Below are 27151 nucleotides of genomic sequence, written 5' to 3' on the forward strand. Positions count from 1 at the left end.
GTGTAATTTAAACAAATACTTTTAAGTGGTGAAAAACCTCCATATGAACATGTTTAAGTTGATTGTGTGGGGTATGTTGATTTTAAATCAGTTCCTTCATGGTAGCGCCCTTGCTGTAAAAAGCCAGCAAATAAAAACTCAGGAGATTAATTACTATGTGACAGTGCTCCTCTACAGCTTATGTTAGTGGATTGTGCCTCCTGTATCCAAAGCATTCTGAAAATAATGAAAATCCTGAAAAAAAACCATTCAGAAATAAAATCTGTTTGTGCAAACAGCCTTTTCAGGACGTTTGCTATGTCAAAGCACTAAAAACAAGTGGCAGCTCTATCTGTAAGGAGAGGAACTGCTGTTTGTAATATTGATGAATCTTTTCTGCAGTGATTAGTTGAAAGCAGGTGGCATGATCCAAAGCATTTAGTCACAAATCACACTATACTTCTTCGTGGTCACTTGGAAAAACTTAGACTGTATTTCCAATGAACTTCACAAACTATTTTTTCTGCTGGGTACAATAGTCACTCCTTATTCGCAGTTTGCTTACATAACAAGAAAAACATTTCCAAAACAAACTCTTTCTCCTCTGAAAACATCTGATGTAATTCCCAGAGGCTGATGTACCAGGTTGGAAATCAGATCCTTAGACATCACAGATGCTCTTGGGAGTGTGCTTTATTTTATACCAGCCATTTTACTTCTTTTGCATACAATAATATCTCTGTTTGGCAGGTCCTTCTCTCTGTCCAGAGTTACTGTGATGTTCTCCACTCAGATTTCCATTACTTCTCCAGAAGGATTGTTGCACAGTACAATTTCACCTTCAATATTTTTTTCTGTTATCATGACTGGAAACTTTTTTTCTAACTTACTGTGGTATGTTGTGAATCTGTATCTGCTTGGGTCACCCTAAACTATGTATCTAGCTTTTCCTCTGTCAGCCTGCTAGTCAAATATTTTAGACTTCTGTGTTTCCCCAGCCTCATGAGTGATGATCATTTAGATGTCTCAATCCTTCCTTCCCTTGGTTTGTCTTAAATTATTTCACTTGTTCCTTCATATTTCTGATACTCTGAGCTATTTGTCAGCAGTTTCCTGATTATGAGGTGCTTAGAGCTAGTGAGGTCTCATTTAGGAAAGCTTACTAACAAACCGTTCAGGTTCCTGTGGCATTGGACAGGACTCCTGGGAACAAGAGAGACCAACTGAGGCCCAGGGTTGTGGGTCCAGGGATGTGAGCAGAGCCTGTATGTATGTTCTTCTAGCAGGATTTGGGCCCTATGAACTGCTAACAAAATGCTTTAAAACTTTATAAGGTAGACTAGCATAAAAGGTTGGGGGCTTTTTAGAAAAAAAATCTCATTATATCCAGTAGATCTTAAAATGGAGTGATGAAATTTCCTGTGAAAATATTTAGATAACAGCAAGAAATAAAGCACCAGCATAATGAATTTCTTATCTATATTAAAAAAAAAAAAAAAAAGAAAAAGGGAATAAGAGACAGAAGACCTTGCAGTCTGTTTTTTAATGTTTCCTGTTTAGTTCTATTGCAACACTGTTTCCTGTCTTTCCTAAGAGATGCAAATTTCTGCTCTGGACATTCAGAGTTTAGTGCAGAACAACTGTTCCTTAGGAAAGCTATTTTCAGTGACTGAGGTTTCTTTTCTTCCAAAATTCAGCTTGTTGAATTCTGCTTTTATTTCCATGATTGACTTTCCCTTGGTCTCAGGGAGATACAGGTAGATGAAAATTGCTGATAAAGCAAGGATTCCCAAAAAGATAAGGAAGCAGAAGGGTCCAAGGTTATCCTGCAAGCAGAAATGGGAGACAGTGTAAGAAATATAAGAATCTTATTTCTATTTCCCTGTCCTTGGGTACAAGTCTGTATCTTAGTAATTAAAATTCAAAGGTGTGCTCAATAGACAAACCAGGACAGGTATCAAACCATGAGTTTTTACTGGCCACATTTGACCTCAGTCCAACTGCTGCTCCTCTGACAGGCCTGGGGGATTCCTGAGCAGGTTTAGTATTTGGACAGAGCTGTAAGCTTTGCATGTCATTTTAATTTATTGCTATTATTTTGCTCCCTGTCAGCATTCAGAAGTGGATTAGCCTGGAGGGAGGGATCCAGTTAGAGTCACTTACAACAATCAGTGGAAAAATCATCCCAAGTACAAACAGTCCCATCCAGTTGATGCAGCCAACAATCAGAAAGGCTGATGGTCTGAATGACTGGCTGAAGATTTCAACCATGATAGATATAGTGGCTCCAGCTGAAAAAGAAAAGCAAAACACAAACCAGGTATATGTGTATCTTTAGTTCCTCAGTGCACATTTCCTCTGCTAGAAGATCCTTACAATGGCAGTGGTAGAAAATGTCAGACATGCAGAATAGGTGGCCTGCTGGCAGGTGGCCTCTGCTACATGGGTGATTGATTCCAGAAGGAGACTACAGCTGTTAATTTCAGACTTAAGCTGTTAATTTAGGTTTCTCTCGTACATACTGGAATTCTTTTTCTGGTGCCAGTGGTTCTGTGCAGTTCCATATTGCACTGGTAGCCATTATTAGCATGCAGTAATTTATAAAACTGACTCCCCTTTTGGGTCCTGTGGTCAGTTCCACCTGAAGCATGTTGGTAGGCAAAAAGCTTAACTTGCTAAGTTAATGAGTTATGATTACTATGATGTATGTGGCAATGCCTAGAATCCTGGGTTTAGCTGAGTATTTTAAAAATAATTCTGAAATCTCTGTCTCAAACCCTCTGGAGAAGATGACACTGTGTTTTAAATTATTTAGAACCTGTGATCAGCAATAAAATTAAAGGTGTCTGTATCCTTTTCCTGTCTCCCACTTGTACATATCTGCCCTTCTCTCCTTAATTTCTAGAACTTTTTACCATGGGACTAGACTGTTCTTCCTCTGCCAGTTGTGTCACTAACCAATATGATACAAAATGTCCTCCCAACATTGCCACTGATATACTCACATGGTCCAGTTCCATAGAAGACAACGAATAGGAAGATCAAGATAACACTGAAGTAGTGCATCCAGAAAAACTGATGCTAAAAGTGAGAAATCAGTGATATCAAACCATTAGATAGATGACAGAATAGCAGAGCTCTGTATTTTCTGCCACTGACTCAAGTTTTTGTACATATCCTGTGAGGCAAGACTGGAAAGGTGGGCTGATGCTGGGTAAGTGGCCAGAAGGCTGCTGCCTCTTTACCTGCAGTGACAGGGTCATGGTAAGGAGTGCTAGCACAGAACACATCAGCATGTATCCTCCCCATAGCAGCACCTTCCTCCCAAATCGGTCTATAAGGGTGCTCTGAAAAGAAGAAAACGTGGGTCATAAATCCCAGTTCTCAAATGAAATAATTCCTCCCCTCTCCATGTGTTCTTCACAGAAGACTTATCTGAATAATAGCCAAAAATCAATGTCACTTGAGAGTCTCTTAATTCCTAATGAGTTTGATTAGTTTCTTCAAAGCTAATTCATTATTAATTAAGCAGTGTTTATTAGTCAACCCTAGGCTGTTGTTAGACAGTTTCCTTTCTTGCATGCTGGTATATATCAAATTGTGCCCACATACATACACACATCTAGTCCAGAACATCACAAAATTATTTTACAGAATAAAAATGAGTCAAAAGGCATACAGTTGTGCAAATAATTTGGGAAAAGATCTGCCTTTTATCCTGCATGTGGTTTTGCAGAAGCAGGAAGATGTGTCTTAGGTTATGCAAATCTTCCCTGAGCCCAGTTACAAATGAGGAAAAGTACAATCATTGACTACATTAAATTTTTCCTTCAAACTCAAGTCTGAAGAGACTTACACACAGTATAGAGGATAAGCATTCACACAACCCAACTCCCAGGGACACGTATGGGATAAGGTATTCTTCAAACTTGGCTGTGTGGAATACTTCAAAAGAATAGAAGTATATCTGAAAAATGCAGAGAGGAAATGCACCTGTGAAAAAAGTGTTGCAATTGTGGTGCAATTCTAAGCTGGTATAATAACATTAATTTAGAGGGGTTTGTAATGCTGCCTAGAGTTGTCTCTTGTTCTGGGGATAAAGAGAGCACTCAACTGCATTGATTCCACACAGCTGCAAGGTGGTCATGACAGTCATCAAAATGTAAAGTTGCCAGCGCAAAGATCGCTCTTTTATTACTTCGAGGACACGCAAGGTTTTTGTGCTTGTCATTGTAACCTTCTCCTTCATAATGTCATCAATTTCTGCTTGATGGTCTCCTTCCCCCCAGAGCTTCCTGATGGCTGTTGAGGAGAAAGAGGGGAGTGGATTATTCTACCAGTATAGCTCCATCACGAGTGGTTATGTTAAATGCTTTAGTCTCCCTGTCCATTGGTGTAGGAGGTGGTGTCATTGCTGTCTGCTTCTGCCATCTGGTTGCTTCTGGGGCAGTAGGCAAACAGAAGAATTTTGTCTCTCTGGTTGTTATTATAGCATAACTTTCTAATGCTGAGCTGACTTAATTGTAAACAAAGTAAACATTTAAGTATGTTTTATTTAATAAAAACTGAACTGCCTAAACTATTTCCTTTAAAGAAATAAAGTAGGGCCCACCAAAGTGGGAAATGTTAGACATGTTAATATATATCTATCTTAACTTGTTAAATTAGACTGAGTGAGGCCCCAAGTTAATACAGATGTATTTCTGTGAGGACCTCAGCTGTTTTATTTAGAATTGCCTCTGCTATTACTCTGTGGCACTGCACTGTGCTGCACGGCTCGGCCCTGCTTTCTTGTCTTCGACAGAGGCTGTCACTCTAACATATCAAATGAAGTGAAGTAAGTGAGGAAAGTAGACACTCTACCTTTCCTGCAGGCTTCCTCATTACCCTTCTGTATCAGGAGGTAGGATGGTGAATCAGGGAAAAATGGGAGGGTAACCAGTTGAACCAATGCTGAAAGTCCACTAGATGCTAATAACCATGGCCACAAAGCTTCGCTTCCTAAAATCTCCCTGGAAAGTGTATGTGAAACAAAATTATGCTGAAATAATGGAGTGAATGTTCAGGAAGTTTTTCTGGGTGATGAAGATTGCTCAAATTCCAGTCAAGGGTGCAGTGGAACAAAAACCTGAATTGATAATTTGGCAAATTTCACAAATTTGACTATTTTTATTTCTGGCAATTTAAAAGGAATTATCTGGCATTTTGAAGAACTTTCTAAATATCATCAGGATCCAATATAATGACTAGAGAGCTGATGAGACTCATTTGATCCCTGTTTGACCACAGGATCAAAACATCTTGCTAAGACTTTTCATGTAAGTATAGTAAATTTTTAAGGGGAAGTCCCCTAGTAGAAAGGCTGTGGAAATAAGAATAAAACAGATTATGAGTAATTAATTTTCTGTCTTCTATATTTAAAACTATATGTTTGCCTCAATTACGATCAAAACTTTTCTTCTGGCATAAGCTAAGGCCTGTTTTGGGGAAGATGTCAGGGTTTCTCAGTCACTGACTAGGTGAGAGGATAAGGTTATAGAAACATTTCTACTATTTTTAGTGTAACCTGATAGAAAGATTGGAGTATTTACCGTAGTCCAATAACCTGTCCTGTGAGTTTTCCCAGTGTCAGAAAAACAGCAACTGTGGAGTTGGTAAATCCACGCAACTTCTTGGGTGAAATCTCTCCTACGTACTGAGGATGTATGTTGAGAGAAAAACCTTTAACATAGAACAGGATAAATGACTGTTAAAATATTTAGAAAAGCTTAACTTTTCGACTCCATCCTCTCCTACATTGTTTCCATTCACTCTGGTATTTGGATCACAATTTCTTGCAAAAGGGATGATGTGTTTCACATTTATTAAGTGCGTAGTATATTTGCTTTAAAAATGTCTCTCCAAGAATGGCAATACCTGTAGAGGCAATCCTGGGACAGCAGGTATGCTTGCACTCCACAGTGGCATGAGCACATACCTGTACCAATGCCATAGAGAAAGCGTCCGACCAGAATCATCTCAAAGGATTTGGCTGTTTTACTGAAGGCCATGAAAAGTGCAGCTACCAGCATGATCAGGTTGGTGCACATTTGGCACTTTTTTCTGGGGGGGGGAAGAAAAAAAAGGCAAGCCAATGAGAACTTAGTGTAAAATGAGGACCTCTTGTACTCTTTTGACTAATCTTTCTGTGACAGGAAGCATGGTACAGCCATTCCTGCTGTTTTGAGGAATGGCTGAAGTAATTTTGACTTTTTGGGTTTGGATGTTCAAAATGATTCTTTAAGATTTCAGGATCCTTTAGATTTGAATTTATTAATACTTTTTAGCTTAGAATTTAAACAGTTGGAACACTTGATCAGCATTTCCACGGTACAAGTGGGGAAAGAAGAGAGATCAAAGAACTGGCCCAGCTTGTCACCAAGATTTTTAAATGGGTAGAACTCCTCATAAAATGTCAGGTTGTTCCCCAGAAATAATCTAAGTCCATGGCTCCCGTTCTAGAATGACTCATATTAAAGACACTCATGGCTAAATGGATGTGGTCTGAGATGGCAGAAAGAGTTTTAAGAGGCATATTTCAAAAGACAGTCTGCGTGAATTGTGGGCTGGTATGTTCACAACCCTGATGTCTCAGGCTCAAATCAAAGTCTTTTTTGCTGTGATGTTTGCTAGACAAGAGTCCTCTTGCATACATTAAAGATTCACAGAGATATTGTGTTTAGAAGACTGTGATTCAGCACTTAGTTTACCGTGTGTTAAATAACCCATGGGAGAAGTGCATGATCTTGTTTCCAGTCTTGGGAGATGCCCTGAGTGTGGGATGAGGCAGTGTCCCACAAGAAATTTCTTGGGGGCACTTACCTGATAGGAAAGAACACAATTGCAGGCAGGCTAAGATGGTTTGTTGAGACCCATATGAGGGGCCTCTGGATCAGTGGGTTGTGGAGCAGATCTTTAAGTGGGTCACACCAAGTAGATATGTTTGCCAATTTCTCTGTAAATGAAATTAGTGGTGTTACACACAAGGCACTGAGAACAGACCAGACTGGTGAGGAATCCTTTCTCCAATCAGTGGGAAAAATAGTTTGGAACTGATTTTCAGTAAAATGGATTGCGAAGAACAGAGATGTCTCTTGGAGAATTTGTTTTGGCCCTGATTGCATCTTTACAGTGTAGTTACAGGTAATTTATTTTTTTTTCTATTCTCTTCACATTTTCATTAGGTTAGATCTGAATATTTAATGTAATGCCATCACCCCAAAATGAGTGTATTTAAATGGAAATCTGGCTCTTCTTTGAAACTTAAGGATATCTTCCATACAGTGGTTAGAGTAACTGCATATAATGTGTTACAACACAAGACACACAGCTCCTTTTTTGGAGTTTGTAAAGCTGGGGAGATCTTTATGAGAGTCATAAGGGATGTTGAAGAGAACACGAGGCAGGTACACTATCCTGCTACTCCCAGAGGCACTGATCTAGTGATGTGATGATGAATGCAGCCTTTACAGAAATACGGTTCACTGGGGAGGGCAGATAAACAAGATAGAAGACTGCTTGCTTCTTGAAAGAGGTGGATGTTCTAGCAAACCAAATCAGTTGTCTTCAGTTAGACCACTTAAACCAAAAAGAAGTTTATTTGTTGACTTTGGTATTTCCCTGTACTTTCTGACTATTGAGCTGTTACAAGAAACACTTACTTCCTGTATTTTGTAGTCAGGTAGCCACAGCAGATGCTCCCCAGGAATCCTCCTATCCCATAAACAGACACAATGAAGGACCACAACAGCATGATTGTCTCAGGATGGAGGGGAGAGCCATGTCGCTCTATCCAGGTTTCATTAATAAACTTCCTGATGTGCTGAAAAATAAAATGAGATTTGAGTGGATAATGGGTATAAGATCCCTTCATATTATTTGGCTGTTGTACTTCAGATCTAGCCTGTGGTTCTAATATTAGACTTATTCTGAAACTAACTTTCTTAGTAAAACAAGTTAGCTGAGATCACATTGCAAAATCTTCAAGTTTTTATCAGTCAGTAAGTTTCCCGGGAAGCATGATAAAAGCACATTTTCTGTCTTCCTTTGGAGGCTTGTATACTATGTGGTAACAACTTATTTAAAACAGAAAATGCCATCCTGTTCTTTAAAGGAGAAAAAGGCCTCTACACATTTGATGTTACTGTTAGGCGAAGAAAAGGCATAGATCTATCAGCTGAATGCTCAGTAAATTTGAGATTTGTGGAAGAATGGAGAGCTCAGGCTCTCCATTTTGTTTTCAACCTCGGGGAGATGCCCACTTACCACAGAAGGATAGTTGATGACAGAAATGTGGAATCCATATGGGAAACTACCACCAATTCCCAGCACTAAGATCATTTGAAATAGTCCCCGGAACTGAACCTGCGAAGCAAAAATAAAATGCTCCATCAGCTTCTTATTAGTCTAGATTTGTGCAGGGCCAGAGTCTTTGTAGCCACATTTGTCCTCCTCCTTTGTCTACTTCAAATCCTCTTGAATGTAAACATTTTTCCCAAATCCCTCTAACCTACTGCCAAAGTGCAATCATCAGCCACAGGGCCATAGCAAGACTACGTGCTAGTATAAGGGTGATAATCCACCACTTTGCTTGCAAGAAGGAAAAAGGTGTTTTAAAAGGTGTTCCTGATAGTACAGCTCTCACTGTATGCCTGCAATATCTGACAGGGTGGCTGGATAAAGGTGTCAGTCCTGGATGCAGGGAAGAGGGAATCAGTTTCCTTGTCTGCAATCTACAATAACCTATGGACATCAAACCATAATGTTATGCCACAAAAGTATAGCATTAAAAATCAACAGCATTTTATTGTACTCTCTGCTTTCATTTCTGACTGTGTCGTATCTTTAAGCATAGTAAAGAAATGATCCTTTTAACATTTAGCTTTTTCAGAAAGGCATGGACTACAAAGAGAAGATAATGATTTGGAATAGCCCCTGTAATTGCATTCAAATAAAAATCTTCCTGACTTTGATTTGGGATTTCATTTCTCCTTTCTCAATATTTTATTTTTTCTATTTATTTAACCATGAAAGTATGTGCTTGCATATTGAAGGGCTTGGCATCTTCCAGGCTAGGGAGATACTGTCAATCTATAATTTCCTTGGTCAAGGATTAGGGACTGAAATATGCTGACTGCTCTGGTGAATGAAATAATTTTAAATGTAAATAAGGAAAAAACATAACATGTAACTACTTAGACCTTTTTAAGGTATGTGATATCACTGGTCATCCATCCTGTTTCCAAGTTCCTGCAAGGCTAGATGGAGTTACCCTCAAACAGCTTAGACTGTACCTGGTAAAACAAACCTAGGACAATTGCAATTTTAGCCCCATCAGGATATGTTCAGGGTTCTTTGGGGTTTAACTGCATCTCCCTTTTTTTTTCAGCACATCACAGACCAGGACAGTAACACCATCTCTGTATAGAGGACACTGTGCTCTGTGTTCTTTTCATGTCACATATGAACTTCATAAACTCACAGCTATTTGGAGATCAGTGCCTGGATGAAGAGAAGCTGGTAGAAAATGCAGCCAGGCAGGAACAAAGTAATGTTAATGTGAATAATGCTGAACTGGGAGATACTTAGAAGAATGCTCCTTTTTATGGTTCTTAGGTCCATCTTTCAAGAGCTTGTTACTTAATTAGTCCACAGCTGGATTTTCCAAGTTATCACATGACAAGAACCAAGAAGCTATGGACCAGAAGACTCTAAATTTCCTTAAAAACCCTGTCTCAAATTCAATGGATTTGCTAATTGACAAAAGCATTCAAACAAATTAAAAACTCACCTTCTCACTTTTCCTTTTTTTTTTTTGCAATAGACTTACAAATTAACAATTTTAATACTCAAAAAGGAAAGCAAAATAACTTCTTGCTGGCAGTTGAGAAATAGAGCAAGAAATACTTATAACTTCTTCCCTGTTTAAGACTATGGAAACTCTTGATGGTTGAAATGAGGAAAATTATTTTAAAGCTTATGTCATTAATTTCTTAGCCTTTTGCAGTACAGTTAATCTATTCATTACTTTGGGTAGTAATCAGAGTGCTTAATAATTAGTATTATTTTCAGTAATTCAGAAGACAAATGTACAGTACCACTGTCAGTGGTGGAACTGCCAGGACTTTTGCTAGTTTTTATTTTATTTTATTTTATTTTATTTTATTTTATTTTATCTTATCTTATCTTATTTTTATTTTATTTTGCTAGACTTTATTTTATTTTATTTTATTTTATCTTGTTGCACAGAAAAGACCATGCAACATGATTTTCATGGCCCCAAGCCCCATTGTTCTTGGTGATGTTTAAATGATGAAGAGAAAGATGGTCTCTGTCCCAAAAGAGCTTACAATCTTTAAGGAATCTGGATCGTTAGTATTACGTTAGCTTTGTCCTTTATAAGTCAGAGGCCTGAGAAAAAGTGACCAGATACTCACCAGGTCAGAGAAGAAGGTAGCCATATTCTATGAAAGAGCCGATTCCTGTTGCTTACTGGCTAGTACCTGCCAAAAGAACCAAATGCTCACATTATGCAATAGCAGTGTCAGTGAACTAGTCCCGTGTTACTGAAGTTAAATTTTACTTCAAAGGTTTTTGAGTTAATTACACATATTTCAGCTGTTGTACAAAGTTTAGAATTGTTGGATTAAATATTTCAACCAATGGTTGTGCCTAGCTCAAGTAAACAAGATGGTCTCCCTTGCGGTGAACCTGTATACTTTATGAACTCTGTCTTGTGCTAGGGGTAGAGGGAACTGAGACATCAATTTTAAACAGGATTCCAGTAATCACTTAGTTTTCAATATAAAGCTGAGAATCCTAAAGACAATGTTATCTGTTGGGAATCTTAGATGGAGCTTGGGCAGTGAGCTATAGGACTTTGACATATAATAGGAAAGAGCTATTCTTTCTTCATGTGGCAGCAACTGGAGCACATCGTAACTTAATCATTACTTAAAGGAATTGAAATGCTCCATCATTTTGGAACGGCCTAGAAACTTAACGATTCTACAGTGGCACACCAGGCTTGACCAGCTAAATACTTCATAGGAGCTGATTTTCCTTTGCTGGGAGAGGAAGATTTCAAAGTCATGCACAGTTTTGTCTGGCATTTCCATTAGTCAGTATATTTATTTATGTGTCTGTGAGAAAAAAAGAGTGCTTTGAAACTGTCCTGTAACCTCCAAAGCTGGAGCTTTGTCTCTTCCTTCAGATAGAAAATTCTCAGGTTTTAACTTAATTTATTTCATAGTTAAGAGCGTTTTGTATGTACTAAATTGGTAAATAGCTTAGTTATCATTTGCCATTTACACTTTGGTTAAAGAGGATGAGGATGAAGACATCACAAAGGGCTTATTGGATGCAAATACTCATATTTGCTAGGAAATACATCCCATGCAAAGAATATTCACAGATTCTCTAGCTAATGTCTGAAATGTAGCATGTAGCACCACCCTGCCATTTCTCCCATTGTTATGCGATCGTCATCATGAAGTTGACTTTGTTGTTGATGTGTGCTGAGAGTTCATGGCGGGGTTTTTTTCAGATTAGGTTCTCCAGCAGATAAGCTGTTGTTAAAGCACAAATGAGACTGTCCCTTTGATGCTAAGAATTTATTTCCTTTTCTGTGAAGTCATACAAAGTTGAAACAACATAATATGCATTTGACAAAGGAAAGAAATGCCATGTTAGCTGCTAGTATCTGTCTTGCTTAGATGATACTGGGGGAAGACACAAGCAGGCAATAATATGTAGCTACCAGCATGGGGCATTCCTTCTCAAATGAAGCCTGTTGCATATATTTTCTTCTGTTCTACTTCACCCACTTCTACTTAGTATACATTATACATATTGTAACTTTTCACTGTTGTACTTTAATTTAGGATTCCTACTTTTGGGAGGTTAAGAGTCTTCATCCTGTAATGCTCTTAATGCTTAATGTCATTTGCATTTATGTTGATTAATTACTGTACTGCTTCTGTGGTCTTATTACTTAAGCAGTGCTGAGTGAGGCCCCCGTTATTAGATGTGCAGTTTTGTGCTAATTGTAGTTAGCAGATATCTTACAGATATCCTTTAGTCATAATTGTGATCAGGACGTAAATCTTACAACATCAGGTTATTTACTCGTTTATCTTGCAATTTTACAGTCACATGTGACACACATATGCAAAGCTGTGCTAGGCCTTCCTTAATATAGGCCAGATCTGTTTTTTTTGTGACTAGTGACAGCAGTTCACTGATCCAGTTAAGTGTTTCTATCTGGCCCAGTTAGAGTCAGTATTTGAGGCGTACCTTACCAATCAGCTGATGTCTCTGCAAGAAAATGTACATGTAGTGTTCCTGAAACTTCTGAATGACTCTTTGTCTCTGACACCTCCCATGTATATTTGAACCATACCTTTTTGCTGTTTCATGCCTTGACCAGAATGTTACTGGAACACAGCTCTTGCTCCACTGAGCACAGGCAAAGGTTGACCTGTGCTCCAAATAGCTGTTCCACTTCGTTGTCACATTAATGTTCCATAGGGCATCCGCTCGCTTCCTGGTGAGGATCTTATGGGGAGGCTTTCCTAATAACGTCTAATGAATAACTGAGATCAGAGAAGTGGCTCACTAGAGAGTGACTCCAGCAATGCTACACGATACCATTCTGCTTATGTCTCCAAAGACTTCAGGTATTGTTGTAATGGAATGAAGGATGTTTTCAGAATGACTGGTTAGGAAAAGAGAATTCTGTTTTGCAAAAAGTTGAGGTTTCCTTTCTATATTGGTAGTTGTCTCCAAAATAACTGGTAGTTTTTAATCATGTTGTATGTTTATGGAACACTACAAAATTATTGAGCTTTTCTGACTTTAATGACACTTCATGTTTTGTAGATTATCTTTTAGTGAGAAGTCTTAAGTGTCCCTCAATACTAAAGACAGGAATAACGAAAAACCCCAAACATGTAAGGGTATGCACACCAATACCTTTTTTTCTAGTCATCTGTCCCTAAGGAAGATCCTGATGTTGGGAAAGAACCATTTGTGGAGGCCAGAAGTTTTATTACAAGGCAATTTGACATTTTTATTATGTTTAACATTTTCAATTAAAAAGTAAGCAGCAGTTAAGATGAACAACGGAATTAATATTTTGAATAACCTTTTTGAGTTGAAATACATGCCGGTCAAAGCAATATCAGAGATAAACCCACTTATTTTACTGTGCAAGTCTAGAGTTTGGATGTTAATTTGTATAGCGTGCTCCACTGTGAGCCTTAGCTTTGTTTGTGTTCTTCCTAATAGTATTGCTTTGTTACTAGGACTGTGTGAGCCTCTCATTAATAGAGGGAAACGTGCAGAATATTAGATGCTTTCGAAAGAAAAGAACCATGAGTTTGCATATTTTTTAAAAATTTCTGGTGAAATTAACCCCTGTGGTACTTTACAAGATCATGCTATCCCATAAGGCTCACAAACACTTTTCACCTTTAACTATGTATAGCAGGAAAAGGAATGAGGAACTAGGTATTAGATTGCCTTGAAGATCATTCACAGTTTGAAAGCCTGCAGTATGTGAACTCAAGCACAGATGTTGACTATAGATCAGTGTACCCGTTATATTGCACCCATTCCTACAACAGACATCATTGGGAATGGTATATCACACTAAATCTGGAAGTTAGATAACTTGCATATGATATGTTTTAACATAGTCTCTCACTTTGTTTCTTTGTGCACACTACATGCTTGTAAAAATTTGCAAAACTCCTATGAGAGACTGTAAATTAAACCATAAATTATTGTTGGAAATGCTTAAATGAATGCCTTAGAAGTTCCTTATGTTAGAATTACATTTCCCACTTTTACTGTAAATCCTATCTAGCTGTATGAGTCTAACAAAATATTCACAGCATAAAATATTTACAGTCATCTCTACAGCTGTCAATCAGCATGCACACTTGCAGTGAACAATAACTGAAGAGTCTGTACTGATTACACATCCCTGAAATATGAGTAAGTGATCACTTCTTAGTCATGATAGAAAAAATACACCCTAGGCAGGAGCCCTGCATGTATCCAAGAGCTGGAGGACATGACTGAACTTTTGCTGACAGTCTGCTGTACATACAGCAACGTACTGTACAGATGTCTTTAAGAGAAACTGTAAAGCAACAGGTATTCTGTTATGGCCAGGAGTTCCAGTCTGGGGCAGTTCTTCTGGGGTAAATTGGGTCCAGGTAGCTGAAAGTCACACAAAGGAAAGTAGCAGCTAAATTGCTATGGGATTCACAGCCTATGAGATATCTGTGGGAGCTTGATCCTGGAATAGGAGCTACAGACTGGAGATGATGACGGTGATGGGCAAGATAGCACAGAGTATCTAAAATGACTCTAGATGCTTGTGTTTTTTATAGCAAGTGGATTCTATCCATGAGTCCTTTAGCTGTATTGCCACTGAAAGGCGCTATTCCTTGAGAAGAGTTGTATAGGAACTTTCTCCCCACAGTTTTTCATAAACAAGTCTGAGCTTAGGATCAAATGGCTGAATTTTTTAGCAAAAAATTAAATTTAAGTAAAAGCAAGGATGGCTGCTGACATTGAAAACTTCAGTCCAAAAGGGTTGAAGTCTGTCAGACTAAATACAACACAAGGACAACATGGAGTTATGCATGGGAACCTGGCAAGGTTTGATTATTCAGTTGAGTCTAGAGAAACAAAGAATTACTCTCCTATTCCACTAAATTTTTTCTTTAATCTGTTATGGATTGAACACTAGCCAGAGATAGCAAGCCAAGAACTTCACTATTCCCATTTCAGGGTTGTAAAAACACACTCAGAAATCATAGAGAGAGAGAGCATCACAGGTCTTCCCTTTCTCTGTGGTCAGCAGAGTGTTTATAAATTCTACATGTAGTTTCAGTGTGTATTAGTTGCTCTGTTAAGAAGAGATTTACACATCAGCAAGTTAAGCCAACATGCTCATGATTCACATGAGTCTATCCCGTTAATATGAGCCATCATCCCTTTTCTAAGCTGTCCAGAGTGGAGTGCTTGAGAAAGGTGCTGGTTTGGCAAAATGGGAACCTTGTAAGTGACAGATATGAAGGCTGACAGTCCATTTGGACTGACTTGCTAGTCAGAAAATTACAAATATGTTTTTTCCTTCCTTTTAAGAAAGGCTCACTCTCCCTAATGGCCAGTCAAAGCCTGGTGCAGAAGGTGTAATCCTCTGTGGCAAGATTTGGAGTTGTTGTAATACGCTTCTTTTTAAAGTTTAGCTTATTGAATTCTTCTGTGATTTCCACAATTGATTTCCCTTTTGTTTCTGGAAGGAATAGGTGGATAATTATCCCTGAAGTGAAAAGTACCCCCATAAAGATGAGGAAGCAGAAGTGCTCGAGTCTTTCCTGTAGGGAAGAGCAAAGTGAGAAAGAGAGCAAGATGAGCATATCTCTTCTTTTGTCACTTTCTTGGCACAGTTTTTGTGTTTGGGTCCCAAAGTACTTTTAATTTGGTAAGGAGTTCTTTGCATTTTGATCTTTGACAAATACTTCAGTCTGAATAAGTATCTTTGGCAAATCAGGGCCCTTCAGTTGTAAAAGTGGACTGGGGAGAGCAGGTGCCAAGGCCACTCTAAATTGACATGGCATTGTCATCTCCTGCTGCTCTTCTTCCTGCTCCCATGGCCAACTCGAGCTTAGTGTCCCTGAGGAGTGTTCCAGGGAAAGTCACTTACCACAATGAATGGGAAGGTTATTCCAATCACAAAGACGCCCAGCCAGTTGAGAACTGAACTGATCACAAAGGCAGGTGGCCTGCATGAGAGCCTAAGAATTTCAGTCCTAATGGAAACTGTGGCACCAGCTGAAAGGAAAGAAGAATAAGAATTATTACTTGTTGATGTGTTTGGTTTGGACATTTGGATTGAGTGTTACCATTACACAGTCAGCAAATAGATGCTACTGTGATGGACTGGCATTCAAAAGACTTGAATATGTCACTGTTTTTTAGAAAAGAAAATGTTTGTGGCATCTTATAAACTGCTAGACATCAGCTTATTAAAATGGCAAATTATTCAAATACATTTATTGAGGAGATTCAAGAATTAAGCAGTTAACACTTGAGAAAGTCTGACATCTCATGAAAGAAGCTGTGTAAGGATGGAATAACAATTATTATTACTAACAAGAATTCAGCGTTATACTGCTAGATCACCAATGAGTGATCTTCCCAGGTTCACTTCCTGGGCATTTAAGTTCTGTTTTGAAGTCACAGGACTTTGACAGCTTTGAGTTAGGAAAATAATTCAGCCCTGTCATATGGGAAGGCAAACATTTTAAAAATGAATAGGCTTAAAAAAAAACAAAACAAAAAAACGAGCGGATACTATATGCTAGGAAAATAATTACTCCAAAGTAGGTCTTCTGCACTGCTGTCTATGTGGGATAAGATGTAACATTATACAACACTGAATTTAAAAGAACACTTGCTTTTCTTTTTCTTTCTTTTTTTCTCAGTATTTTTCAAAAATTTTACCCATCTGCTTTTGTTCTATTTTTGCTGTATTTTTCCAGCAAATACTTTTTGCCTTCTTCCTTTCCTCTTGTTAGCAAAAGCCAAACCTCATGGCATTAAAGTTTCTGGCCAATGATTGGACCCACAAGGTTTAAATGACTACAAGATTAGGTTAAATGAATTTACTTATGCTAAATGTTATGCAATATTATGTAGTACTTTCCCAACCATATTAATAAACTCACATGACTTGATTCCTTTATTTTTTTTGAATGAAGTACTCACCTGGCCCAACTCCAAAGACAACTACAAACAAGATAATCAGACAAAGGCTGCAGTATGGCATCCAGAAATACCAGTCCTGGGAAAAAAAACCCATAATGAACTTCTGGGTGAAATCTGTTGATAACCATAGGTGAGAAATGCTGTGTGTTTTCCAACACTGTCACCTCAAGAAAAAATATACAGTGTGGAGGGGAACTGGCAGAGAAATGTGAGTGCTTTTTCCTGTGGATGGAGCAGTGAGGTTTTTGTTAGGTAAGCAGAGAAGCAGGTTTCCTAGTGCAGAGCAGCTGTCAAACTCGGAAGCCTTCAATTAAAGGGAAGCCTGAATTGTACTTTTCTGCCCTGTCCTCCTTTCTCCTTGACGCCACGATGCTTCCCCCAGTTGTTAGAGATATGGGAAGGCCAAATCATATCTTTCTTCACTTTTGTTAAGTGATAGGTTCAATAATTGGTACTGAAGAGGAACTTTCCAAGATCTTAGTCAAGAAGATACAAGACTCCATGCTTTAGGAAAAAAAGATTTCTCCCTCCTATGTTTGAGATCCTTCATGAATGAAACAAAAATAGAAGTCTGCTGCCACCTTGCTTCAAGGCTAATTTTACAGTAGTATCTGTAGAGTAGCTCTTGGATGGATACTGGTAACCCAGGAGACTTGCTTCGGAAGAAGCTACAGCAATGACACCGTGTTACAGAGATGAACTGGTCTCCAGTCTGTGAACAAATAAGTGCATTCCCAGCATCTTCTGCAGCAAAGTTAATTTTCAAATTAACTGACACAAAGAGTCTGGGTTTTTGTTGTCACTTGTTAAAAACTGCATGAACAAAAAAGGCCATTTTCCTAGGATTGTCTTTTGATCTACGCTGGCCAGTGTTTGGTGCTTGCAATCTGATGAAATCAGAGTTCAGTGCTAGTCTCCCAGTGTTTTATGTGCTCCTTGCTGAGCTTGTGGGATCCTGTTGAAAGGAAGGCAGGAGTACAAGAGAGTACTTTCTGAGAGGCAGTTTAATCCTATGTATAGACAAACTTGACCTTTAGGATATTGCTCTCCCGGAGGGTAAGCTGTTAACACAGAAGTTATTTTGGCACTTCTAAGCCTCCCTTTCCTTTCTCAGCAGCATGGTCCTGCCTGTGAGCAGAGGTTATCAATAGAATAGATAGAGAAATCTGCCATGAGAAGAGTTTTCTTACCTGTAGGGAGATAGTCACAGTGATACCAGCTAGCAGTGAGCCCATGATCCAATAGCCTCCTCTTAGGAGCACTTTCCTGCCCAGTCGCTCAATGATGGAGCTCTGAAGGACAGAAATCACACCGGTATCAGTGCCAGAAGAGCAAATTGTGACCCATTCCTGTAGTAATGTGACTTACACAGACTATAGTAGCCATGAGTTCAGAGAGTCCAACAGAGAGGGACATATAGGAGATCATTTTTTCATCAAAGCCAGCTGCCTGGAGGACTTCAAAAGTATAAAAATAAATCTGGAAAAAAACCACCCATAAAACATTAAGAGAGGAAAATAACTGATTTCTTACCCATACCTGTGTGACACTGCCCTGGATAGGAGCTGCTGACCAAGGAGCATGCAGATCAGCTTTGGAGTGAGCTAGAATTCTGCACTTTTGGTAGTATTCACTTTATTGGCAGACAAAAACACTATAAAATGTAATTAATTAATTAATTAATTAATATGATAAAAGATAAAATGCTGGGATAAAAGGTCCTCCAGCTGCTGCAATGTTATTAGGTTTGCAAAGTCCTGATTTAGGTGCTTTAAGAAACAGTCAGGTCTATTTTCTCTTCTGGACCCCATCCAAAAACATCGTTGTAGTATATTCTCAAGAAAGAAGAGCATGGGTTATGGAGTCTTGAGGGGGTGAAACAAGCAACTTTTCAAGTATCTCTGCTACTGTTTGGAGATATGCTGAGATGATAAAGGTTCCAGTTAAACTGTGTTATTTCCTTTACAGTTGTTGCTGTATTGTGATGATAGACGTAGAAGAATCACGCTGGCAATTGCAAAGCTGTGGCTTCAAAATGATCCCAGAAAAGTGCTGCTGTGAGGAAGAAGGGGAGAACTGCAGAAGCTGCCAGAACAGTGAGCAGGCTTGTTGATTAGTTCTAAAGGTAGAGTGAGCATACTGCCATCCCAGCATCTTAGGATGGTAAGAGCCAGGGGGCAAATAGCAGCAGTTGCAGGGAGGAGTAACAAAAAACTACACTGCAGATTTTGCCAAGATAGGGTGGGCTCATTTGTAACAGTGGGTTCTGGAGCCTTGTAACGGCTTCCAAACATGGCTGTTAAATAAGCCTAACTACTGAGGAAGGTAACTCCAGCAAGGACCAAGAGCTGGGCAGGGGGATGTCACATGGAGAACCTGGCCAAGCTTTGCAGGCTGCTGATGCCCTGTAGGAGGGCTGGCAGACAGCAAGTTGTGGCCTGAGAAGCCTGAGAAAAATGGCTGGAGCTTCTGGGAGCCATGATGTCTCCTTTAAGGTTGTCAATAAGTGTTTTGAGACTTTAAGGGGGAAATACACTCAACTGCATTGATGCCACATAGCTGAATTGTGGCGCTCAGAATAGCTATCATGTACAGCTGCCAACGGAAAGCTGGTTCTTTCATTAGCTCCAGGACACTCAAGATCTTGGTGTTTTTCATTGTTGCCTTCTCTTTCATGATGTCATCAATCTCTGCTTGGTGATGGCCTTCACCCCAAAGCTGCCTTATGGCTGTGGAGGAGAAGGAGAGCGAGACCTGCCATGTTAATTCGTCTCTGTTGGTTGTTGCCCAAGGAGTTTGTTGAGTAGGTAATGCATGTGTCTGGCAGCACAGCATGTATGGGCTGTGGCTGTGGTATGAGGCAGAGATGTCCTATAGGGTGCTCCAGAGCCCTGGTCCCCTCCTGCACAGGGGGACCTGTTGACAGAGGGGCCTAATGGGGTGCACAATGACTCCCTCCCTGCCCATGGGTCCACTTCTCTCCCTTCCTCCTTCTCCCAGGGTATGAGCAGGGTACATAGCCAACAACCAGAGCTAAGGGGTGCCCTGTGAAGCCCGGCAGTGCAAACAGCCATTTATAATTCATAATTTATCATTTATCATTAGATTGACAGCTCAGGTGGTGTCAGCTGAATGCAAAAGGTTTTGTAATACAGAACTATAAAGAGAAGTACTTTCATGTTCTATGTGTGGACTACAACAAAAATATACTTAGTAGGTATTCACAGTCATCTTGGAAATGAGCAGGGAGAAACTTTGTCCTGTTTAATTTCTCCATACGGGGGACAGCAAGGTTTGTAAAACAATTGAAAGTCAAGTGGGGAACAGGAAACTGGAGCCTTTGGTTACCTTTTTTGCAGCCTTCCTGGTCTCCTTTATGCATGAGGAGATATGGTGGGGACTCAGGGAAGAAGGGCAGAGTGACCAGCTGGACCAGTGCTGGAAGTCCACAGGAGGCCATCAGCATGGGCCACAGGGACTGGCTGCCCAGCAGCTCCCTGGTGGGGATAAAACATATGTGTAGAATGAAAGTTCATTGCATTGGTTTTGAGGAGAGAAAGGAATGAATGGAAAAGCAGAGGAAGAAAAAGATAGAGGGGATCCAGAAATTAAGTGAGTGGGAAATAAACTGTATTATACCTTTGTCCTGAAATTTGCCCTATGGCTTTTCCCAGTGACCAAAATAAAGATGAAGTAGAGTTTGCAAATCCACGTAACTTCCTAGGGGAAATTTCTCCAACGTATTGATAGTGTAGAGGAACACAAAGACCTTGAGGTGAGGAGAGAATTATGGGAGAGAAAATTGCCTGTAAATAGTTAAGCATTACAGAATATAGCTTCCTTATGCACTAAATTGTTTCTCATACCTCCACCCACATAGAAGACTTTTTGGTACTAGGTTTCCTCATCTTAAGAAATGTACAGTTTTCCATTTTGGGTGTGGGTAATATCCTCATCATAGTATCTCTTATGAGCCTTAGCGTATTTTAAAGAACACAGAGTATGCAAGTGCTGAATAACTAAACACCTGTAGTAATATTTAATATGCTTATAGTTAACCCACATAATCTCAACATTTTCTGACATAATGCTATAGAAGAGCTGTATGGTAGAAGCATAGCAGATTAAAATATACAGTGCTATATTCAATGTTGATTTGTACATGATTTAGGGGGAGACACAAGTATTTCTTTTTCACTGTCCAGCAATGATTTTGATGATTTCAGGCAGAGTTGATGCTTCCAGCTATATGTGAAGTACTTAATAACTCAGACATGCTAAAAACTAGTCTGGTAACAAAAGCCTTTTCCTGATATGGTAGTCACAGCCCCTTATATCTGTTTTGAAAGCAACATGTTCTTTTCCTGGCTTTACGTGATGGCAAAACAATGGGGATATACAATCTCTTTAATAAAAATTAGGTCTTTGCATGAGGCATGATAGAGGTTCTAGATCATAGCAGGGTGAGTGCATGGGTAGTTCTCAAAATACAACTGTTGTTCTTCAATACAACTGTATGTCAGAGAAGCAACGTACAAAATCTGGTTATTTGAAAATTAGACGTTAATTTCTAATGAAGTAAGTTAAAATAGGCATCCTATGAACATACAACTGAATGGAAAAGCAACTTTTGGTGTAGGAGACAAATAGAAGGCATACTAATACCAGCCCAGGATGTTTTCACTGCATGTGGTTTACCTGCCAGGAGTGATTTTGCTTGATTATGCCCAGCTCTTTGTACTAACCTCAAGGACTTACTGCTTTGAAACAAGTTGAATACCCTTGTAGAACATACCTGAAATATGTTCAGAGTCAAAATTAATTGGCCATGGCCTTGAATAGCCTGGTTGTCTAGAGCCTTATGAGAGTACTAGCTTTAAACCATATACCATATAATTTCCAGTACTGCTAACCAAAATTAAGATAATATTCCAAAATTAAGATAATATTATACATATTTTTCCATCAGAAAAAACACTTGTTTCATATTGTATCAAAACATTCCTGACAGCTCTGAATATTTATGCACTTAGGAAGGCTGAATTTCATTTGGTACCACTGAAATTAGTAGTAAATATGCTCTTTATTTCGGGGTGTTCTAGAAGATCTTCTAACAAGGGATCACTGACTTTAATATTTTATTTTCTTAATGGAGGGTTATTATTTACTTTGAATAAAGATGTAAAATTTTGGGAGACCCTGCCGACCTGTGGGAGGAATCACTTACCTGCACTTATTCCACACATGAACCGTCCAATTAGAATCATCTCAAAGGACTGGGCTATTTTACTGCAGCCCATGATGGATGCTGCCACTATCATGAGCAGATTGTTGCACAGGAGACATTTCTTTCTGTAAGTGCAAGAATGTAAAAAGAATTTTTGTAAATCAGAAGGAAAGTGGCACTTAAGCTCCTGGCACGTAGGATGTCTTGGGTGAAATTGTCTTGCTAGTTTTGTGAAATTATACATATGTGGTCCAGGACAAAATAAGCCCTTCCAGACTGTTGGCACTGGATACTCTGGACTCATAGTGTGCTTTGGCACACAGCTAGACCTGGAAGTTTGGGAACACTTCTGGGTTTTGTAGTGGAGAAAAGTCTTAAAGCTTTTCTTCACTTGAAAAACCATCATCAAACACATTGATATAGCGCTTAGGAGCATTTCAGTGCTGCTATATTTTGAGTAGCACCTCCAAGAAACCCATTCTGTCTTCATCCAGGGGGCTGCCTTTCCTCCTTGCTGAGACTAACCCAATCTGAGTAACTGCATCTGGTGTGACAGGCTGGCAGCACAGTTGATTAACCTGTGCCACAGGACAAGGGCAAGAAGCAGCAAAATCTGTTGACACCACTGCTAAGGTGGCTGTATTACAGCCATGACTAAGCCTAAAAGTCTGTCTCACTTTTAAAACCTCAACTGTCATTTCCTTAAGCTAAGATTCAATTGACAAATTGCCTTTAAACATACATACTTGCCATACTTGACAGTCAGGTATCTACTTCCTGAAGAACCCAAGAGACCTCCTATACCAAAGATGGACACAGTGATAGACCATAGGAACAAGAGGTTATCCTGATGGATGGGGTAGCCGTATCGCTTCAGCCAAGTTTCATTAATGAAAGCCTTAACATGCTGAGACAGAAAAAACAATTTTCATTAACAATAACTGTGATCCCAGTGCATGCATTTTATTATATTTAGAACATAATTTTGTTGCTTCAGCTAAGGTCACTATTTCATATAGACTCTAAAAGTGTGCATTAGCTAACAGACACAGTGTAACAGAGTATGGTGTGTTCATTTTGCCATTAAAAGGAGTTCATTCCTTGTTTTTTTGTCTTTGAAATCTGAGGAACTGAGGGATGGACCTGTAGTGAAGAAGTGTCAAATGAGACCACTGAAGTAGGCACATGTGCTGTAGGTTTATAGGGATGACAGATGCCACCCCAGTTAGTGTGTGTCTTCTGAGGAACAATCTATAAACAACAGCTTGCAGGTCTCTCTCTTTTCTTCTATTTTCAACACTTTGGCATGTTCTGCTTTACATGATAGCATAGTAATGGGAAAGAATCATGAGAGGAGAATACTGTGATTAAACCCTTGCTAACTGCTGGAAAGGAGCATCCTCAACAGGAATGTAGACTCAGTGCCACCATTAATGACTGTGCCATGTACATCTTTGCCTACCTGAGATGTGTAGGTGATGGTAGAAACTTGAAAGCCAATTTGGAATGTTCCACCGATCCCCAGGACAGGGATCATTTGAAAGAGCCCCCGATACTGTACCTGCAGAGTTAGAACAAAATCTTCTTAAGCTGGTAGCCACATCAGGCTGGTCTTGGAATGTGTCTTTCATTCTCCAGAAATGTCTCATTTGTTCAAGGGATTTGCAGATAGGCATGTTCCCTCTGCTTGCCCTGGTGTGAGGTGTACATCTTCCTGTGATTTTCCTACATCCAACCCAAGGAAGCCTTTTTCTATGGAAACCAGAACATTTCCCTACCCTTCTTGAAAATTAGCCAACAGAGTAGAAAGCTGAAGATCATTCCACACATACATGTGAGAGTGGTTTTGAGGAGGGAGGTCTTACTTTCCTTTCTGCCATCTGGACAGTGGCCAGGCTATCTGCAGCTCAGACCTGTGCCCACAGTAGTGACCAGGCCTTCTGTACCCAGACCTTTCCTATCTTATCTGAGAGAGCGGCTGCTGTGCTAGCTACCCTTCAGGCCCTTGAATAGGGGCCAGTGATCCCTCAACTCAAGTTTTGTGGCAAAGCCTCCTGAAATTGCCCACAGTAGCTAAAAATTTTTTAAAAAAAGAAGTTTGAAATCAGCAAAAAAAGAGGCTGATGTTGCTTGTAGCATGTTTTTCCACTCAGGTTTCTGTCAATGTAGCAGCCCATGGTTTTTTACCTAGATGGAGAGGTGGGAACAGCAAGGAAAAGTCTTGGGACAGAATGTTCCTTCTGCACTGGTTCTGCTCAAACTGTGCTGTAGGAAGAAAATGTCTTTTCTAGCTCTTATTACCATCATCACTTCTCAACTCTTGCCCTTCCTGCCTGTATCAAGCAGCTGCTCATCTTAATCTCTTGGGAGCTTTGAGAACAGGCATCCCACTTTGATTTTTTTCTAGTCAGTTACAGATCCAAAAATACACAACCAGCACAGTACTTAGGTTTACACTACAGCAGCCTTTGCCGCAGGGCATAGTGAATATGCCATGAATGAATGAAAAAATGCCAGCCCTTCAGAGGTGCCCTGACATATTCCACCTTCCTGGACAAGCGGTTAAGTGTGCTCGGCAGGAGCTGGGAGCTCTTTCTCAAAGAGATATTATCCTAATTGGAGGTGCCTCACTGACGTGTGAGGGTTCAAGACTTAGCCATAGCCAGGATGTAAATGCTGCAGGCTCCCACAAACATCCCTGTCAAGATGCCACAGCTGCCAACATCCAGTCCTGTTCCTTGCCTTTCAAAACCTCTGCCTGCCATCTCTTGCACTAAATAATTAGTGATATATTTAACAAAACTTTTTTTTCAGCAGTCAAGCAAAGCAAATTATGTTTGAGGGTAAGCAAATATTTTCCAGTAAATCAAAACATTTAAGAAACATTAACATATTGATAAAAATATGACAAAGATGGACGGCAGAGCATATGAAGTGCAAACATCTGTAGTATCTCAAAACTGTGGGCAGAACCACTTCTGAGATGCTTTTCATGAATAGGAGCCTTGTTGGTTTTACTGACATAGATACTGATTTTTTTTCTTTGAAACACTAGTAGCATACAAAAATGTCACAGATGTAAATACCCCACCAAGTACTTACCAGGTCTGATAGGAAGCCGGTCATCTCTGGCTAGGGGCTGGTTGTCCAGTGTGTGATGTGTCTTCGTCATCACAGGCTTCTGTGTCTCTGTCTCCTGCCTGCTGGTATGGCAGTGGGCATTTGGCTTCAGGGACCAGAGTTAAATTTTTACTATTATTTCCTCTTCATTCACTTATATTTACTTCAACTGGCCAAAGTTAACACTGCTGGATTAAATATTTCAAGAAATAATTGCGCCTAGTCCAGCCCACAGGGGGAAAGTTTCAAAGGAGAGGAAGTTTGCACCCTGGGAGGCAGTAAGGGCTTTGGAAAAGGAAAGGAGAACAGTTCAGGCAAAAAAATCTAAACAGTTTTCCAGGAACAGCAAAATACTTTACTTCTATGATACAGACCAATGAGTACATCTGCCATAATCTGCACAAAGCAAAAAGCAGCTGGTACAAGGTTTAGGTACTGTTATTTATTATTAAGTAAAGTATGTGGTGTTCTGTTTCAGATTCATTGGTATAGTAAATATAATTTATTAGATGAAAAATAGGTGAATTTCAAAGCCTAATTCTGCTGTTCTTGCTTTATGTACCAGTTAGACTGTACTGAGAAAGGGTATTTCTTGTCTGGTGTTTATGGGGATGTTTGTCAGCCAGGTGTGGTGAAAAGGCAGTAAGAGATATTGTGCCCTGGCAGAGGCTTCTGGAATAGAGCATCTGGTCCTGAAGGCACTTAAACCAGCCAGTAACTAAGACCCACCTATGAGAGTAGTCAAAGAAGGTAAATATTCCCTAATGAGTTAGGATGGGACAACCGGGATCTTAATGCCTCAGGTTTCATCTTTGACACAGAACAACTCCAAAATCAGTGTTGCAGCCATTGAAAAATCACCTTTGCTTCCCAGAGGCTCCTCTCTTGTGAGGTGAAGCTCAAACTGTAGCTCTACATGGCTTCTGCTAGAGAGAGCACTTGGAAGAAAAAGGTTTGCCTGGGACTTCTGTGTGTGGTTGATGCTCTGTGCTGTTCCTGCTTTCTCTTTCAAGCGTTCTGCTCACTCTTACTCATGCCAGGGGACTTTCCCCCACCCCCAAGGCTTGGGGTGGGGGCAGATGGGGAAACGGAGTTGTACTGAAGCCCTCAGTAAATGCCCAAGATCACCCTCAGGACTTGTACTTTCAGTTCATAAAACACAGAATGCAATTATTTACAGAAGGGTTTACTGCAAATACTGTGAGTCTAAAGAAATGAGAAAAAATACATGTTAATAATAAAACCTTGGTTACTTGTGTAATTCCAACTATTGCCTATACAACTGCATAGCAAATGGTGTTTATTCTGGCTTGCAGTAGCATTTAGAATGATTTGGCATTTTTGTAAGTATTTTCTCTTGAACTCCAACAATTGTAATATTTTGGTTGTACAAAAATGCAAGTTGCATATCTATTGACTTTTGTTTCAAAATGTTAATGTTTCCTTTTTATTACATAATTTTTCTTAAATTGTATCAAAAGGAGGGGGGTATGTCATAAGGATTGCTACACACCTTGAAAATAATTACTGAGGAGCTCAAAGAGCAACAAATACCACCAGCTCATAGTGAAATTTCTCTTACATTTGGGGGGATTTCTAGTGATTCTGACCTGCACATGACTGTATAGCATCGTACTGTTTCACCTATCAGCAATTTTAGGAGGATTTTATCTTAGAAGTTTACCTCTTGTATTTTGTCAAGTCAATGGAATTGACCATTTCTGTTAAAAATTTCACCTATATCCTAGAAAAACCTCTGTTACACTATGAAAGTTGTGCATGGTTTCATGTTTAAGGAATTATTGCAGTTAAAGAGATATTTTAATTTGTTCTATATAGAGGTGTAAGAAATGCTTGCTGTGAAATGGACAAACACATGAAACTCACTTTTATGAGGTGTGTCATAAATTTATCTAAAGAGCTCAAAGCTGGGCTTGGTTCTAAGCCAGCTTGATCTGCACTATATTGCACATTGTGGATGACTGAAGCCCTCTGCAGTTT

General features: G+C 39.5%; 2 protein-coding genes across 6 annotated transcripts; both read right to left on the bottom strand.

Annotated features, from left to right (window-relative positions):
* Positions 1 to 678: 678 nt before the first annotated feature.
* LOC126040933 (solute carrier family 2, facilitated glucose transporter member 11-like) lies at positions 679 to 10478 on the bottom strand. Of its 2 annotated transcripts, XM_049806031.1 has the most exons (12): positions 10455 to 10478; positions 8284 to 8382; positions 7680 to 7840; positions 5957 to 6081; positions 5571 to 5700; positions 4843 to 4991; positions 4094 to 4281; positions 3836 to 3946; positions 3225 to 3326; positions 2985 to 3060; positions 2143 to 2270; positions 679 to 1805 (listed from the first exon to the last, which is right to left on the bottom strand). In XM_049806031.1, exons 1-12 carry the CDS (start codon positions 10476 to 10478, stop codon positions 1599 to 1601), a joined length of 1500 nt encoding a protein of 499 aa, XP_049661988.1. In that variant the 3' UTR covers positions 679 to 1598. The 2 variants fall into 2 exon arrangements, with proteins under 2 accessions (XP_049661988.1, XP_049661986.1); XM_049806029.1 differs by lacking the exon at positions 10455 to 10478 and having other exon boundaries at positions 8284 to 8409.
* LOC126040934 (solute carrier family 2, facilitated glucose transporter member 11-like) lies at positions 10459 to 25306 on the bottom strand. 4 transcript variants are annotated; one of them, XM_049806035.1, is made up of 12 exons: positions 25133 to 25306; positions 23493 to 23591; positions 22777 to 22937; positions 22031 to 22155; positions 20443 to 20572; positions 20152 to 20300; positions 19345 to 19532; positions 18172 to 18282; positions 17994 to 18095; positions 16804 to 16879; positions 15740 to 15867; positions 10459 to 10520 (listed from the first exon to the last, which is right to left on the bottom strand). In XM_049806035.1, the coding sequence occupies exons 1-12, from the start codon at positions 25154 to 25156 to the stop codon at positions 10482 to 10484; spliced, it is 1332 nt and encodes a 443-aa protein (XP_049661992.1). In that variant the 5' UTR covers positions 25157 to 25306; the 3' UTR covers positions 10459 to 10481. The 4 variants fall into 4 exon arrangements, with proteins under 4 accessions (XP_049661992.1, XP_049661989.1, XP_049661990.1 ...); XM_049806032.1 differs by lacking the exon at positions 10459 to 10520 and adding an exon at positions 13062 to 15410 and having other exon boundaries at positions 25133 to 25305; XM_049806033.1 differs by lacking the exons at positions 10459 to 10520; positions 23493 to 23591 and adding an exon at positions 13062 to 15410 and having other exon boundaries at positions 25133 to 25305.
* Between the last annotated feature and the right edge of the window lie 1845 nt (positions 25307 to 27151).

Source organism: Accipiter gentilis, chromosome 7, assembly GCF_929443795.1.
Source record: "Accipiter gentilis chromosome 7, bAccGen1.1, whole genome shotgun sequence".
NCBI lineage: Eukaryota > Metazoa > Chordata > Aves > Accipitriformes > Accipitridae > Astur > Astur gentilis.